We start from the raw sequence: 17,556 nt of genomic DNA on the forward strand, positions 1-17,556 counted from the left end.
CCAGGAGCGGACTGTGGCTCAGATCATGAGCTTCTTGTTGCAAAATTTAGGTTTAAATTAAAAAAAGTAGGGAAAAGCACTAGGCCACTCAGGTATGAACTAAATCATATTCCTAATGAATATACAGTAGAGGTGACAAATAGATTTAAGGAATTAGATCTGATAGACAGAGTGCCTGAAAAACTATGGATGGAAGTTCGCAACATTGTACAAGAGGTAGCAACTAAAACCATCCCAAAGAAAAAGAAATGCAAGAAAGCAAAATGGCTGTCTGAGGAAGCTTTGCAAATAGCTGAGGAAAGAACGGAAGTGAAAGGCAAAGGAGAAAGGGAAAGATACACCCAATTGAATGCAGAATTCCAGAGAATAGCTAGAAGAGATAAGAATGCCTTCTTAAATGAACAGTGCAAAGAAATAGAAGAAAACAACAGAATAGGGAGGACCAGAGATCTCTTCAAGAAAATTGGAGATATGAAGGGAACGTTTCATGCAAAGATGGGCATGATAAAGGACCAAAATGGCAGGGACCTAACAGAGGCAGAAGAGATTAAGAAGAGATGGCAAAACTACACAGAAGAACTATACAAGAATGAGCTTAACGTCCCAGATAACCACAATGAGATGGTCACTGACCTCGAACCAGACATCCTAGAATGTGAAGTGAAATGGGCCTTAGAAAATCTGAGCAACAACAAAGCTAGTGGAGGTGACAGTATTCCAGCTGAGCTATTCAAAATCTTAAAAGACGATGCAGTAAAAGTGCTACACTCAATTTGCCAGCAAATTTGGAAAACTCAACAGTGGCCACAGGATTGGAAAAGGTCAGTTTACATTCCAAGCTAGACTCCAGCAGTATGTGGATCGAGAACTACCAGAAGTACAGGCAGGATTTCGAAGAGGCAGAGGAACTAGAGATCAAATTGCCAACATACGCTGGATCATGGAGAAAGCTAGGGAGTTCCAGAAAAACATCTACTTCTGCTTCATTGACTATGCAAAAGCCTTTGATTGTGTGGATCACAACAAATTGTGGCAAGTTCTTAAAGAGATGGGAGTACCAGACCATCTCATTTGTCTCTTGAGAAACCTATATGCGGGTCAAGAAGCAACAGTGAGAACTGGACACGGAACCACTGATTGGTTCAAAATTGGAAAAGGAGTCCGGCAAGGCTGTATACTGTCGCCCTGCCTATTTAACTTATATGCAGAGCACATCATGAGAAAGGCAGGGCTAGATGAATCAAAAGTTGGAATTAAGATTGCCGGGAGAAATATCAACAACCTAAGATATGCAGATGATACCACTCTAATGGCAGAAAGTGAAGAGGAACTAAAGAGCCTCTTGATGCGGGTGAAGAAGGAGAGTGCAAAAGTTGGCTTGAAACTCAACATTAAGAAAACCAAAATCATGGCATCCGGCCCTCTCAATTCCTGGCAAATAGATGGGGAAGAAATGGAGGTAGTGACAGATTTTATTTTTCTGGGCTCCAAGATCACCTCAGATGGGGACTGCAGCCAAGAAATTAAAAGACGCTTGCTCCTGGGGAGGAAAGCTATGGCAAATCTAGACAGCATACTAAAAAGCAGAGACATCACCCTGCCAACAAAAGTGCGTATAGTCCAGGCCATGGTTTTCCCAGTTGCAATGTATGGCTGTGAAAGTTGGACCATAAGAAAGGCTGAGCGCCAAAGAATTGAGGCCTTTGAACTATGGTGCTGGAGAAGACTCCTGCGAGTCCCTTGGACTGCAAGGCGTTCAAACCGGTCAGTCCTAGAAGAGATCAACCCCGACTGCTCTTTAGAAGGCCAGATCCTGAAGTTGAAACTCAAATACTTTGGCCACCTAATGAGAAGGAAGGACTCACTGGAGAAGGGCCTAATGCTGGGAAAGATTGAGGGCAATAGAAGAAGGGGACGACAGAGAATGAGATGGCTGGATGGAGTCACTGAAGCAGTAGGTGTGAACTTAAATGGACTCCAGAAGATGGTAGAGGACAGGAAGACCTGGAGGAACATTGTCCATGGGGTCGCGATGGGTCGGACACGACTTCGCAATTAACAACAACAACAAGGTGTTCGTTGATTCGTTGTTTGATTATCTTTTTCAGGATCTTCCCAGGTATTGAGGTCAGGCTGATAGATCTGTAATTTCCTGGATCCATTTTTTTTTCCTTTTTTGAGGATGGGAATTACATCAGTTCTTTTCCAGTCCTCTGGTAGTTCCCCTGTATTCCAGGATCTTTGAAAAATATAGTTCAGTGGTTCCGATATCACATATGCCAGTTCCTTGCGAACCTTGGGGTGTAATCCATCTGGTCCTGGCGATTTGAACTCATCTAGGCTGGACAGGTGCTCACCATTTTCTTGCCTATCTTAACTTGTGTTTCTATTTTGTTTTTTATGGCACTATTTTTGATAGGTTGGTCTGTTTTTTCCCTTTGTGTAAAGACAGATGCAAAAACCGAATTAAATAGTTCTGCTTTCTCGTTGTTGCTTGTCACCTTCTTGCCACTTCCACCCATTAATGGACCAATCATTTCCTTCACTTTTTTCTTGTTTTTTACATGTTGAAAGAAGCTTTTTTTGTTATTTTTGACTTTGGTCGCAAGCCTTAGTTCATTTTGAGCCTTGGCTTTCCTCACTTCATCTTTGCAGGCTCAGGCTATTTGCTGATATTCTGACTTAGTTATGTTCCCCTCTTTCCACTTTCTATACTTGTCCTTTTTATCTTTCAATTTGTCAGAGAGTTCTTTATGCAGCCATGCTGGTTTCTTTTGAGAGTTGTTGTTTTTCCTCTTTGTTGGTATTGTGCTAGACTGTGCTTTTATTATCTCATTTTTCAAAATTTCCCAAGCTTCTTGAGTTGTTTTCCCCTTGAGGATTCTCATCCATGGAATCCTTCCCAAGCCCTCTCTAAGTTTATTGAAATTAGCTCTCTTGAAGTCCAAGACTCTAGTTTGACTGTGTTCTATTGCTTGTGCTTCCATAATGATGAATTCTAATATTGCATGATCACTTCCTCCCAGGGTTCCTATGGCTTCAACACCTTCTATCATTTCATCTCTGTTAGTGAGAATTAGATCCAAAATGGCTAATCCCCTAGTTCCCTTCTCTACTTTTTGGGATACAAAGTTGTCTGCTAGGTTTGCCAGGAACCTGTTTGATCTTCCACTTGGTGCAAAGTTTGTCTCCCAGTTGATGTCAGGGTAGTTAAAGTCCCCCATTACTATTGTGATGTGCTTCCTACATACCTTAGTTAGCTGACTAGCAAAAAGTTCATCTATTTCCTCTGTTTGGTTGGGTGGTCTGTAGTATACACCTATGGCAATGTCATTTCCCCCCCCCCTTTTATATTGACCCAAATGCATTCAAGACAGTTTTTATCATTGTTGTGCTCTATTTCTGTGAGATGTAGTTATTTCTTATATAGAGAGCAACTCCACCTCCTCTTTTATTTGGTCTTTTTCTTTTAAATAATTTAAATCCCTCTAGCTGTGTGTTCCATGTGTGAGTTTCCCACCATGTTTCCGTAATGGCAACAATATCGTATCTGCCCTCATTAACCTGAATTTCTAGTTCACCCTGTTTGCTGTTCATACTCTGTGCATTGGTGTATAAACATTTGAGTCCTTTGTGAGTGGCCCTGTGTTTCCTTTCTACATAACCTGTGTGGTGCCTGAGTTCCCCTATTGTCTTACCACCTATTTGGTTAGTGCACTTTGTGTGGCACTCGCTATTAGAGGCTTCATTTTGCTTGATAGCAAGGTTGGTATTCTTGTCCACACACACATCTATGCTACATGGACTAATAGCCCTATAATTTTTAGATTGCCGGGGACAGGGTTGTTCTGTATCAATTAACTTCCTGTCCCCGCTATTTAGTTTAAATTTCCCTCCAGAAAATCTGTGAATTTATAGCCGAGTAACTCAGTCCCTTTTTTTAATGGATGCAAACCATCTCTTTTGTACATCTTTTGATTGGACCAGCTACTGACATTGTGACTAATATATCCAAAGCCTTCCCCTTTACACCACTCCTTTAGCCACATATTGAATTGTGCTATGCGCTGGCCTTTTCCGTTTTGCTCCTTATACACTGGTAAAATCTCTGAGAAAGTAAGCCTACAGCCTATTCTGCTAAGTTCCTTCCCCAAGCTCTGGAAATCGTTCTGCACAGAGAGTACATCTTTTTGGGACAGATCGTTAGTGCCAAGATGTACAATAGCCTCCACATCACAGTTCTTGCTGCCATTAGTCAAGTTATGGTTCTATAATTTATATGTTAATTCAGTTAATCTTTCCTAATAATTGTGAATGAAATATTTCTAACTTTTTGACATCATAAAACAGTGTCCATTGAAGGAATCTATAACATGAACCAGCAAACTGCATTGAATTTATATTTAATTTAATATGTGATCTCTGTGTTGATTCAATTAATTTTTGAGAAATTGATTTTCATCATCTCTTAGCAGAAGATAACCATAAATTGGCATTTTCCCTTCTAGGCTTACAGTCCAGGCTGAATGTCCAATGCACTTAGAAGATTTTCCTATGGATGCTCATTCGTGCCCATTGAAATTTGGCAGCTGTAAGTAAGATTACTAAAAATTCAGCCCCTATATGTTAAATATATTATATTTTTTCACATAGACATGTAAAGAATAAAAGAGTGATAGGTTCTGAATGAGAACCTATTAAAGTCAGGAATGATTGTTGGGGAATAATAAACATCGAAGAAAAGGAAAGAAATAAAAGTATACTGTCAAGACTGATCTGCACTTTCACTTATATTCTGCTTCACTCGCAGCTTGACAAAGAACAGAGAGGAGGTGGATGGAATGCAAGGGTGGGGGGAATTGCATCTGAGCATCGTCGGTTCCTTTGGGACAGTACTCCAACCCAAGAACACATTGCTGGTTCCCATAACAAAATGAACAGAAGTGTTTGATGGACATAATGGACTGTGGGTGGCCCATAGAGAATGAGGGGAATTAACTATGCTAGCTTTTGCATGGGAAATCCAGAGCTGGTTTTGCTTTGTCTGTGCCAATATAGTGTATTCAGTAAAGTTTACACTCTTGGTAAAATAATGTCCGAGGAGTTTATTTTTCTGGATCCTCCAACTGGATAGTTGACATATACAAAATCCTATTTGAAAAATAATTTAATTTTGCATTACAATAAAAGTAAAATTTACATAAGGAAACATGATTTTAATACTCCTAACAGTAGTGTGAAAAGAATTTGTTATAGTGGCACAAATGTATGTGACATTTCCTGTTGGAAATGCTTGGTGGAATGATGACACGAAAGAGTCTGTGGATGAGAAAAATGCAGGAAGATAATGCTGCAGAAATTAAGATGAGAGGAAGATATTGTAAAATGTATGATGAGTGGAGATCATTCATTAATGTGGTTTTTGTCTTGGGCCAGGTACATTGTGATCTGGACCTGGATCATCATATTTGATCAGTCTGCTCCATGTCACTAATGGACCCAACTGAGTTTCAGAAGCAACTTTTGCTTTCAGAAACGCTAAATCAGGGTTTGACTGAGACTTTGATCTCAGCTTGGAATGGGAAAGTGACAAGGGCTTTGGATCAGATTGCATCTATATGGTCTCTCTCTCTCTCTCACTAAGAGTACAGAATCAAAGCAGTGAATTTGTATATCTTGGTAAAGTGTTTCCAAAAATAAATGGCCAAGTATAAGAACATACTTCTGAAAGTATAAAAATGTGAGAAGACCAAAACTGGATAAACATAAAAGTTGAACGTAGTGGGAATAAGATATTTAAATGTATATGATAAAACAAGAAAAAATAGAGATGACAATTCAATACCAAAGTGAATAACTAGTAAAAAAAGAAACAAATGATGTGGACATACTGAGATGATTAATAAAAATAACAGCAAAAATCAATATCTGGAAATGAAAGGAAAGGCCAAGAAACACGTGGATGGATCAGAAAGAGTGGTGAGAATTGTGAACAGCAAAAGAGTGCATGAATTGATTTATAGAACTAGTAGAAAAGAAGGATGATTTGCAAAGATAGAAAGACATGGAGAAATATAATGAACAGTATTTCACGTATAAACTGCATTTAGTCAAAAGTTTTAGCATACAGGTAATCCTCAAATTACAGTGATAAATGGGATTGGAATTTCTGTCAGTAAACAATATGGTCATTAGCTGAAATATCACATGACCTTATCAGCAGCAGGAGGAAAACAGCTAAGATCAGCTGGGTGCAGTAGGGTCTGCAAAGTGCAGGGTAGTGAGGGCTCTGCACAGTGGTGCCAGGGTGGCTGGCTATAATGTGAAACTTGAGACAAAAGTGTGAGATTTAAAAACCCCAAAAATTGATATTCACAATACAAAAACAAGTCTGGTTAACAAAACAAAGTTTTATTGGAGAAAAACATAAAAATAATAAAAAGAAATGCTTTTGCAAACACGGCCTCTTAGACCCTTCCCAAGTTGGATTGAGTTCAAAGAGCGTGTTAGAGAATTTTAATTTCTGTATTGGAGAATTTTAATTTCTGTATTGGTGAAAAAATAAATCAGAAGCTCTCACAGTTGACTGCATTTAGCTGATTCAAATAACTTTATATTTATATAAAAATATTTACAATACCATTCTTCTTTACAGCAACATAGCTTAATGAAGACTTCTTACAGAGACAGACCAGAGACAAAACTGAGACTGGAAATCCAGCTCCTAACTCAATACTCTTTTGCACAGACTCGGTAGCACTTTCCTCACATTGGCTGACTGAGTTACCACATGACTCTTCCTGTTCATGAATATTCCAACACTCCTCCATTGCAGAAAGAGACATCAGACCTATAGACTTAATACATTTTCCATAGTGAACATTACCCAATGGTTTAGTCATCATGTCTGCTAAATTATCCTCAGAAGAACAATGATGTAAACTAATCAATTTTCTTTTTACAGCTTCCCTGACATTACAATACTTAATGTCTACATGTTCACTTCTGTTCTTCACCCTGTCACCAGTTGCCATTTTTATACAGGCAGCATTGTCTTCAAATACCTTTACAGATTCTTTTACATTAATATTTAAATCTTGCAACAACTGTACATACCATGTTACTTCAGAACACAATTCAGATAAAGCAATAAACTCTGCTTCCGCTGTTGAAATAGCAACAGTTGTTTGTTTTCTGGACTTCCATCCAATCAGAGTCCCTCCAAACAATATTATAATCCCAGAATTTGATTTCCTTGTGTTTATGTCATTTGCATAGTCACTATCGACATAACACTTCAATTTCAATTCCTCAGTAATCTGTATTTGAAGACCCAAATTTATAGTTCCCTTTAAATATCTGAGAACCCTTTTTACACTCATCCAATGTAACTTTGTAGGTGCAGCAGTAAAACAACTCAAAATGCTTACTGCGCAAGCTATGTCTGGTCTGGACCACTGTGATAGATATAACAAACTCCCTATTGCCGAGTGATATATTTCTTGATCACAGGTTTCACCTTTGTCCGCACATAAACTATTATAAAAATCTGCACTCATGGGTGTGGGAGCAGTATTGCAATCTTTCATATTATATTTCTCCAATAACTGCTCAATTTTTCTCTTTTGACTGAGAATATAACCACTGTTTTCATTTTTCTATATCTCTACACCGAGATAATTTTTTATTTCTCCCAAATTCTTTAATTCAAATTTCTTTCCTAATTTATCAGCAAATTCTTTGACTTGTGAAGCATCCTTTGCGATGAAGCAAAGATCATCCACAAATGATAACAGTAGACAATTCCCTCCTTGTAACTGTCCAGTATATATATACAATTATCAGCTTTGCAACTTTTAAATCCAACATCCTTTAAAGCAGTATCTAAACAGATATTCCAGTTTCTGGCTGACTGCTTCAGCCCATAAATAGCCTTGTTTAATTTATATACCATGTTAGGTTTTGCAATTTCATATCCTAGTGCTTGGATCATATAAATTTCTTCCTCTAACTCAGCATTGAGGAATGCAGTTGTGATATCAAAGTGCCAGATTTTATGCTTATATGCAGCTGCCAACACTAGTATTAATCTTATACTCTCACTTTTCACAGTTGGCGCAAATACTTCATCGTAGTGCACATTCTTTAATTGTGAAAAACCTTGTGCCACCAACCTGGCCTTATACTGTATATCATTATTTGGCAATACCTTTTTCTTATATACCCACTTACAACCCACAGCTTTGGTTCCCTGTGGCAAAGTCACTGATTTAAATACTTCATGGTCTTCCCATGGATTTCATCTCTTTATCCATGGCCTCCTTCCATCTTTCTTGTTCAGCTTTTGGTAATGCCAACACCTCTTTATAACTTCTTGGCTCATACCACACATTGCAAACCTTTACCTTGCTGGCAGAATACCTGTCAGGCGGAATTCCTTTATTACATCGCTCTGACCTACATGGTATTAACTGCTCCTGTGTCTCAATTCTTTCTGGTTTCATGTCTTGTTCAGCCTCTCCTCCCTGAACATTGACATCTTCAATCATTTTTCCATCATTAGATATTGTCATTAAATAGATCACCATCATTAAGTGAGACATACCCAGAATTTACATTAATTCTGTCCCAATTTTGTTCTGCAAAATTAGCAGACCTTGAAATTACAATTCTTTTACTACCATCGCTAAAGCGATATCCTTTTGACCCTGGCTCATAGCCCACAAACCTGAGCTTTCTTGCCTTTTGCTGTCCCTTTCTTCTGATTGCTTTTGGAATATGTACCCATGCAGTACTTCCAAAAATTCTCAAATGTGCCAGTGATGGCTTTCTCCCATATAGAATGGCATATGGAGTATTATTAATGGAGGAACTCCACAGCCTGTTAACTATATAATTGGCAGTCAATATGGCTTCTCCCCAATATGACCTGCTCATACCGGAATCCTCCAATAATGAATCTTTCATTGTTTGCAAAACACCATTCCTTCTTTCAGCTACACTATTCTCTGCTGCTGTGTAAGGATTTGTACGTCTGTGTCTTATCCCCAACTGCCCCAACCATTGTTGGAATTTAGTTGACATAAATTCAGTACCTCTGTCAGTTTGCAACTGACACACTTGTTGTCTGTGCCTTCTCTCTACAAAACTTACCCACTGTTTGAATTGTTGTAGCACCTCTGTCTTTGCTCTAAGCAAGTAGCAAAACGAATACCTGTTATAATCATCAACAATTATCAGTGCATATTTTGCTCCTCCCAAACTGGCTTGCATAGGTCCCACCAGATCTACATGGACCAGCTCTAGAACTCTTTTTGTTTGTCTTGTGCTACATTTACTAACTGGGAATGCCTTTGACTTCGATGCTTTTCATACTGCACAGTCCAAATATGTTTTGCATCCCTTCAAATTTAGCCCTTCTGCAAAATCTTGCATTTGCTGCAAAACTTTAAAGCTTGCATGGCCAAGTCTTCTATGCAGAAGATGAACACATGAATCATGCTCTGCAACATTCTTAAATATATAGGAACATTGAATCTTTTGTCCCTGCAATACATATAGATTATCTTCATTTATGCCTTCTGCACAAATATTCCCATTCCTTTTGATGAGAACTTCCCATTTACAAAAATGATCTCAAAACCTTGTTTGTCTAAATTAGACACACTTAACAAATTATGTTCCATCTCAGGTACACAAAGCACATTAGTAAACTTTGATTCCAAATATGGAATTTTTACATCGCCTCTTCCAATGACTTTTGCTTTCTGGCCATTTGCCAAAGCCACAGCTTCTTATGCTACTGGAACAAACCTGCAAAATAATTCAGAGTCATTAACTATTGTTTGACTTGCCCCACTATCTATTAGCCACTTGTCTCTGTTGTTGCTATAGCAAACTTTTGCAACACCAAAATGTTCCTTTTGCAAAGCAGTCCCTTTTGGTTGCACAAATGTCCTTTACTGTGAACAGTTCCTCTGCAATCAGTTCCTTTGCAAATGTGTCTTTTCTCCACAAATGTAGCAATTCTTTTCTCGCTGAGCAGCTCTCTGCTTGCAAAATCTCTCCTTTGTTGCAACTTGGTCTGGGTCTGATCTGCTTGTTTTTTCTCCTCCGGAGACTTGCAGTCTGGACCCCCTCCTCAGGAATTTCTCCTCCTCGTGGCTGCTTCTAAAATGGCGTTTTTCTTCTTCATTAAGCAAACATGCCTTTAAAGCCTCAAACTTTAAGTCTTCTTTACACTCAAATATTGCAGAAACTGTGTCCCAGGTTTTATCTAAACTGTTCAACACCAATAAAACCTTCTGGGACTCAGGAAATTTAATCCCACGTTGTTCTAAGTCCAAAAATAAACTTTGCATTTTTTTTAAATGCTGTTCCACAGATTCATCTGGTTGCAAACAGGCCCTGTAAAGTTTTCTTGACAATTGCACTATATTGCATGCAGAAACATTCACGTGCGCAGCTCTCAACTTCAACCAAATCTCCTTTGCAGTCTTTAAATTTGCAACATTTAGAAATTGTTCATCATCTAAATTCAAGATAAGATAAGCCATTGCTTGATCATGACTTTTCTGATCAACTGCTGCAAACACTTGTGGTGGATTTTCTACAATATACCACAGCTCTTTTGCTTTGAGCAAACATTCCATTTTAGCAGCCCACACAATGTAATTCTTCTGGCCCAAACGAGGTACACAGCTTTCCTTAAATTCCATTGCAGCCATTCTGCTTATTCTGCCTTGTTCTTATACTTTCTAAACACAGGCAATTTCTTCCAGCTTTAAATTACAATGCAGTCCTTAGTAAACTCTGGGCCCATAACCTGTTAGAGAATTTTAATTTCTGTATTGGTGAAAAAATAAATCAGAAGCTCTCACAGTTGACTGCATTTAGCTGATTCAAATAACTTTATATTTATATAAAAATATTTACAATACCATTCTTCTTTACAGCAACATAGCTTAATGAAGACTTCTTACAGAGACAGACCAGAGACAAAACTGAGACTGGAAATCCAGCTCCTAACTCAATACTCTTTTGCACAGACTCAGTAGCACTTTCCTCACATTGGCTGACTGAGTTACCACATGACTCTTCATGAATATTCCAACAGAGCGCAAAAAGCAGTTTTCAAGCTATACATTTATATCTTTTACAATGCACGTCATGCCTGAGAAAACCCTCCCAACTCCTCTTCGTTATTGCTTTAGTCTTTCTTTGAAGTTGTTTCACACTTAAAAAGGTCATCCTGACAATTTCCCTCCATCCTCTGTTATCTGTGTTTATTTGTAATTTTCACCTTGGTTCCTCTCTAGGTGTTTCTCTCTTCCTGGGTCATAATTCATTGTTTTTGTTGATTACCTTTTGTGGTCACTTTGCATAGGCAGGAAACAATAAACAGACAATCTCATACGTTGGCATTACATTGTTACATTTTATAAAAGAATAACTTTTATTTATTTCCTTCAGTAGTGATTCTGGGGCTGAAATAGATGCCTGGGTGAAATGGTGACTGGCTAAGACTGCCTCAGCCTATTGCCACTGCCTAGAATTACAAGGTTGTGCAGGGCAGCCAAAAGGGCATAGACATGGAGCAGATATGTAGGGCAGGGGAGTGAGGTGAAGCACCCCTTTGGATGTACAGTACCTGCAGGCAGGCTGCCACGTGCCTGAATTTTGATCATGTGAATATGAGGGTAGCCTGCTGGAATCTCTAGAATGTATACACTATTGAAACAGCGACATCTACGCTGGCTTGGGCATGTTGTGAGAATGGCTGATGGTCGGATTCCGAAAGATCTCCTGTATGGAGAACTAGTGCAGGGAAAGCGCCCCAGAGGGAGACCTGAGCTGCGATATAAGGATATCTGCAAGAGGGTCCTAAAGGCCTTGGGAATGGACATTAACAGCTGGGAATCCTTGACCTCTGATCGTTCAGTCTGGAGGCTAAAGATGCAGCATGGCCTTCTTCAGTTTGAAGAGACACTTGTGTGGCAGGCTGAAGCAAAGAAGCGGTCCCGGAACCAGCGAAATCTGGGGGCTTGACAGGGGACAGATTGTATCTGCCCTCAGTGTGGAAGGGACTGCCATTCTCGAATTGGCCTTTTTAGCCACACCAGATGCTGCCTTAGGACCTCTTTCCAGGGCATGACACCATAGTCTCTTGAGACTGAAGGATGCCAATGATGATAAATAACTTCAGGGTCTGGGCATAAGTACCATTTATTCAATGCTGCTGTAACTTTTGAACAGTAACTGAACAAATAGTTTTAACTTCAGTACTACTTGTATTATATTCAGAGTGTGAATATTTGAACATATTAGTGTCTTGTATTACAGAACAATTTATGGTCATCACAAACTTTCCATCATGTTTCTTTCCTGTAGGCACTGCATGTAATTGATAGCTTTAAATTGTTATTGATATTTTAAGAGTTTGACAGAGTTGCTTACCAATATTAAGATAAGTATAACTGTAGATCTGTTGTAACATGGAACAGAATGTTCTAAGATATTGGAGAATATATGGATATAAAATTACATTCATCTGAACAAACTTAAGTTTCTTTTCATATTAAAATTAATTTTCTTAATTGGTATAATCATTGAATAGAATTGCAAGTAAAAATCTATATAAAATAACTATATACAACTCAAAGGGTATATCAAACCTGAGGCCTAGAAGGTCAAAACTTCCTAAAATGCAATCCTGTTTTACGTTAATCTGAAAAATAAGACTCATTTAATGTAATTGTCTATTCTTCTAAACAATCTTGTTGACAATTGTACTGTCAGTAGTTTTGGTGATTTAGAATTCATTTTGGTGGGCCAAACATATTGACATATACGCCTCTAGCTTCATGTCCCATCACAAGGAAAACTTAAAACTACATATTTGTGCCTTGAAAAAAGATGAATACTTTGACATCTTTTTTCAAGGTACAAATATGTTGTTTTTATGTTTGTCACTTGCTTTTACTGAAATAGATTTTAAGCAGCTAACAACAGGTGAGAACCAAAATTCAGTATTATACAAAAATAAACTGTAGCAAGGTAAGATAATTCATTTTTTATTTTTCAATTGCATAAAAGAAACTGATTTATTGGGTAACATGAGCATATGTGATAAGCAGAGGTTTTGGAAATAGAGCGCATTATTTACCATAACAGAGGTTTTCTTTGAGAAACATACATATTTTACTCAGGTAGTAACCAATCCCCTTTATGGATTACTGCCTTGTTGTGGCGAAGGGGCTTGTGTAACTCAATGAAGCTATAAGCTATGCCGTGCAGGGCCACCCAAGACGGACAAGTCATAGCAGAGAGTTCTGACAAAATGTGATCCACTGGAGAAGGAAATGGCAAACTACTCCAGTATCTTTGCCATGAAAACCCCATGGACAGTACTAAAAGGCAAAAAGATATGACCCTGGAAGATGAGCCCCTCAGGTCGGAAGGTGTCCAATGTGCTACTGGGGAAGAGCAGAGGGCTAGTACTAGTAGCGCCAGAAAGAATGAAGCGACTGGGCCAAAGCCAAAAGGACGTTCAGCTGTGGATATATCTGGTGGTGAAAGGAAAGTCCGATGCTGTAAAGATTTTTTTCTCCATAGGAATCTGGAATGTAAGATCCATGAATCAAGGCAAGCTAGACATAGTCAAAAAAGAGATGACAAGACTGAACATCGACATCTTAGGAATCAGAAAACTAAAATGGACAGGAATGGGTGAATTTAACTCAGATGACCATCAGGTATACTACTGTGGGCAAGAATCCCTCAGAAGAAATGGAGTAGCCTTCATAGTCAATAAAAGAATAGGAAAAGCAATACTGGGATACAATCCCCAAAATGACAGAATGATCTCAATTCGAATCCAAGGCAAACCATTCAATATTACAATAATCCAAATCTATGCCCCAACCACTGGTGCTGAAGAGGATGAAATTGACCGGTTCTATGAAGCCCTACAGCACCTTATAGAATTAATACCAAAAAATGATGTTCTTATCATCATGGGGGATTGGAATGCTAAGGTAGGAAGCCAAAAGATAACCGGAATAACAGGCAAGTTTGGCCTTGGAGTACAAAATGAAGCAGGGCACAGGCTGATAGAATTTTGTCAAGAGAATACGATGGTCATAACAAACACTCTTTTCCAACAACCCAAGAGACGGCTCTACACATGGACATCACCAGACGGTCAACATAGAAATCAGATTGACTATGTGCTCTGCAGCCAAAGATGGAGAAGCTCTATACAGTCAGTAAAAACAAGACCAGGAGCTGACTGTGGCTCAGATCATGAGCTTCTTGTTGCAAAATTTAGGCTTAAATTAAAAAAAGTAGGGAAAAGCACTAGGCCACTCAGGTATGAACTAAATCATATTCCTAATGAATATACAGTAGAGGTGACAAATAGATTTAAGGAATTAGATCTGATAGACAGAGTGCCTGAAGAACTATGGATGGAAGTTCGCAACATTGTACAAGAGGTAGCAACTAAAACCATCCCCCAAAAAAAGAAATGCAAGAAAGCAAAATGGCTGTCTGAGGAAGCTTTGCAAATAGCTGAGGAAAGAAGGGAAGCGAAAGGCAAAGGAGAAAGGGAAAGATACACCCAATTGAATGCAGAATTCCAGAGAATAGCTAGAAGAGATAAGAATGCCTTCTTAAATGAACAGTGCAAAGAAATAGAAGAAAACAACAGAATAGGGAGGACCAGAGATCTCTTCAAGAAAATTGGAGATATGAAGGGAACGTTTCATGCAAAGATGGGCATGATAAAGGATCAAAATGGCAGGGACCTAACAGAGGCAGAAGAGATTAAGAAGAGATGGCAAAACTACACAGAAGAACTATACAAGAATGAGCTTAACGTCCCAGATAACCACAATGAGATGATCACTGACCTCGAACCAGACATCCTAGAATGTGAAGTGAAATGGGCCTTAGAAAATCTGAGCAACAACAAAGCTAGTGGAGGTGACAGTATTCCAGCTGAGCTATTCAAAATCTTAAAAGACGATGCAGTAAAAGTGCTACACTCAATTTGCCAGCAAATTTGGAAAACTCAACAGTGGCCACAGGATTGGAAAAGGTCAGTTTACATTCCAATTCCAAAGAAAGGCAATGCCAAAGAATGTTCAAACTATCGCACCATTGCACTCATTTCACATGCTAGTAAAGTTATGCTTAAAATCCTACAAGCTAGACTCCAGCAGTATGTGGATCGAGAACTACCAGAAGTACAGGCAGGATTTCGAAGAGGCAGAGGAACTAGAGATCAAATTGCCAACATACGCTGGATCATGGAGAAAGCTAGGGAGTTCCAGAAAAACATCTACTTCTGCTTCATTGACTATGCTAAAGCCTTTGATTGTGTGGTTCACAATAAATTGTGGCAAGTTCTTAACGAGATGGGAATACCAGACCATCTTATTTATCTCTTGAGAAACCTATATGCGGGTCAAGAAGCAACAGTGAGAACTGGACACGGAACCACTGATTGGTTCAAAATTGGAAAAGGAGTGCGGCAAGGCTGTATACTGTCACCCTGCCTATTTAACTTATATGCAGAGCACATCATGAGAAAGGCAGGGCTAGATGAAACAAAAGTTGGAATTAAGATTGCCGGGAGAAATATCAACAATCTAAGATATGCAGATGATACCACGCTAATGGCAGAAAGTGAAGAGGAACTAAAGAGCCTCTTGATGCGGGTGAAGAAGGAGAGTGCAAAAGTTGGCTTGAAACTCAACATTAAGAAAACCAAAATCATGGCATCCGGCCCTCTCAATTCCTGGCAAATAGATGGGGAAGAAATGGAGGCAGTGACAGATTTTATTTTTCTGGGCTCCAAGATCACCTCAGATGGGGACTGCAGCCAAGAAATTAAAAGACGCTTGCTCCTGGGGAGGAAAGCTATGGCAAATCTAGACAGCATACTAAAAAGCAGAGACATCACCCTGCCAACAAAAGTGCGTATAGTCCAGGCCATGGTTTTCCCAGTTGCAATGTATGGCTGTGAAAGTTGGACCATAAGAAAGGCTGAGCGCCAAAGAATTGAGGCCTTTGAACTATGGTGCTGGAGAAGACTCCTGCGAGTCCCTTGGACTGCAAGGTGTTCAAATCGGTCAGTCCTAGAAGAGATCAACCCCGACTGCTCTTTAGAAGGCCAGATCCTGAAGTTGAAACTCAAATACTTTGGCCACCTAATGAGAAGGAAGGACTCACTGGAGAAGGCCTAATGCTGGGAAAGATTGAGGGCAATAGAAGAAGGGGACGACAGAGAATGAGATGGCTGGATGGAGTCACTGAAGCAGTAGGTGTGAACTTAAATGGACTCCAGAAGATGATAGAGTACAGGAAGACCTGGAGGAACATTGTCCATGGGGTCGCGATGGGTTGGACATGACTTCACAATTAACAACAACAAAAACAACAAGTAACCAATAGGGATGTTAAATTATCTAGTTTGTTCTGATACCTAAATTGGTAGGCTTCACACAGGTGAAGTTTTAAACTTGAAGATATGCAAGGAGAGATTTAAAGATGTAGCTTTTGATGAATCATGATTTTATTGCAGATAGAAAAGCCAGTAAAAGTGAAGAAAACATCTATTGCAAATTGTAATATTCAGCCCACATATTTATAGCAGACTGAATGTTCAGATGAGATATTTGCTTTTTCCCAGCTATGCATTGTAACAGACTAATAAATCTTGTTTCTTGGTGGGAAAAGCAAACAGCACTTCTGTTGGTTATTGTAACAAGCAGGCCTAGTCTCACCAACTTTTCTTCTGACCTTGTCAATTTCTAGCTCTCATTTCAGCTGAGGAAGTGTGATTGATCATGAGAAAATATTTTCAAAGTAGTAGTGGTTTCCAAATTGTACCCTGAAAAATCTTCTTGGTATACATTTTTCTTGTTCTTCGTGCTCTGAAGCTTTGTCCCCTTGGGCAGCAGCATCTGCAAAAACTGCGATAACATCAAAATGATGACAATAGGCAAGCAGTTACACAATTATTTGGATGAAAGTCACAAAATTTACATCATAATGTAATGGCAGGAATTTCATCATTTGCTCCCCCTTGTCCCTTCCTCTCCCTTGCATGGATGCCCATGCTTTCTGGATATTTTAAAGCTAGCACACTCCTAGCATCTCAGCCAGAAAACAAAATTTGTGCAAATAAGCAACTGTCCATGTTTTCTGACTCTTATGGGCTTGCTTGAGGGAGCTCATGAAGAGGCGATGAAGATTCCAGATATTCCTAAAACAAAATCTATAGGGGGAAAAAGTAGAAAAGGGAAATAGAGGAATTGGATAATTTTGCAGAATGAATAAACCCACAGACAATGTCCCCAAAATGAGCATCAGTAAAAGCTCAAAACAATTTGAAGAAAAATATGCTGATATTATAATTGATTGGGATCTTACTTTGGATTAAAAAACAAAGACTCTAGGAATCTTAGTTTTGTATCTTATTATTCACAATAATTGAAATTTCTCTATTTAATATCTAGGGCAGCGGTTCTCAACCTGTGGGTCGCGACC

The 17,556-nt window shown here is 38.9% G+C and overlaps 1 protein-coding gene across 1 annotated transcript in view; it reads left to right on the forward strand.

Moving 5' to 3' along the window:
* LOC120304766 (gamma-aminobutyric acid receptor subunit alpha-2-like) overlaps positions 1-17,556 on the forward strand; it is a 211,418-nt gene that overhangs the window by 113,160 nt on the left and 80,702 nt on the right. Inside the window, exon 6 of the mRNA XM_039335715.1 lies at positions 4,509-4,591. Within this exon, the coding sequence (XP_039191649.1) occupies positions 4,509-4,591 (83 nt within the window). The remainder of the gene's footprint in view (positions 1-4,508; positions 4,592-17,556) is intronic.

The sequence above is a fragment of the Crotalus tigris genome, unplaced genomic scaffold (genome assembly GCF_016545835.1).
Source record: "Crotalus tigris isolate CLP2741 ecotype Arizona unplaced genomic scaffold, ASM1654583v1 scf7180000017648.698776, whole genome shotgun sequence".
Lineage (NCBI taxonomy): Eukaryota > Metazoa > Chordata > Lepidosauria > Squamata > Viperidae > Crotalus > Crotalus tigris.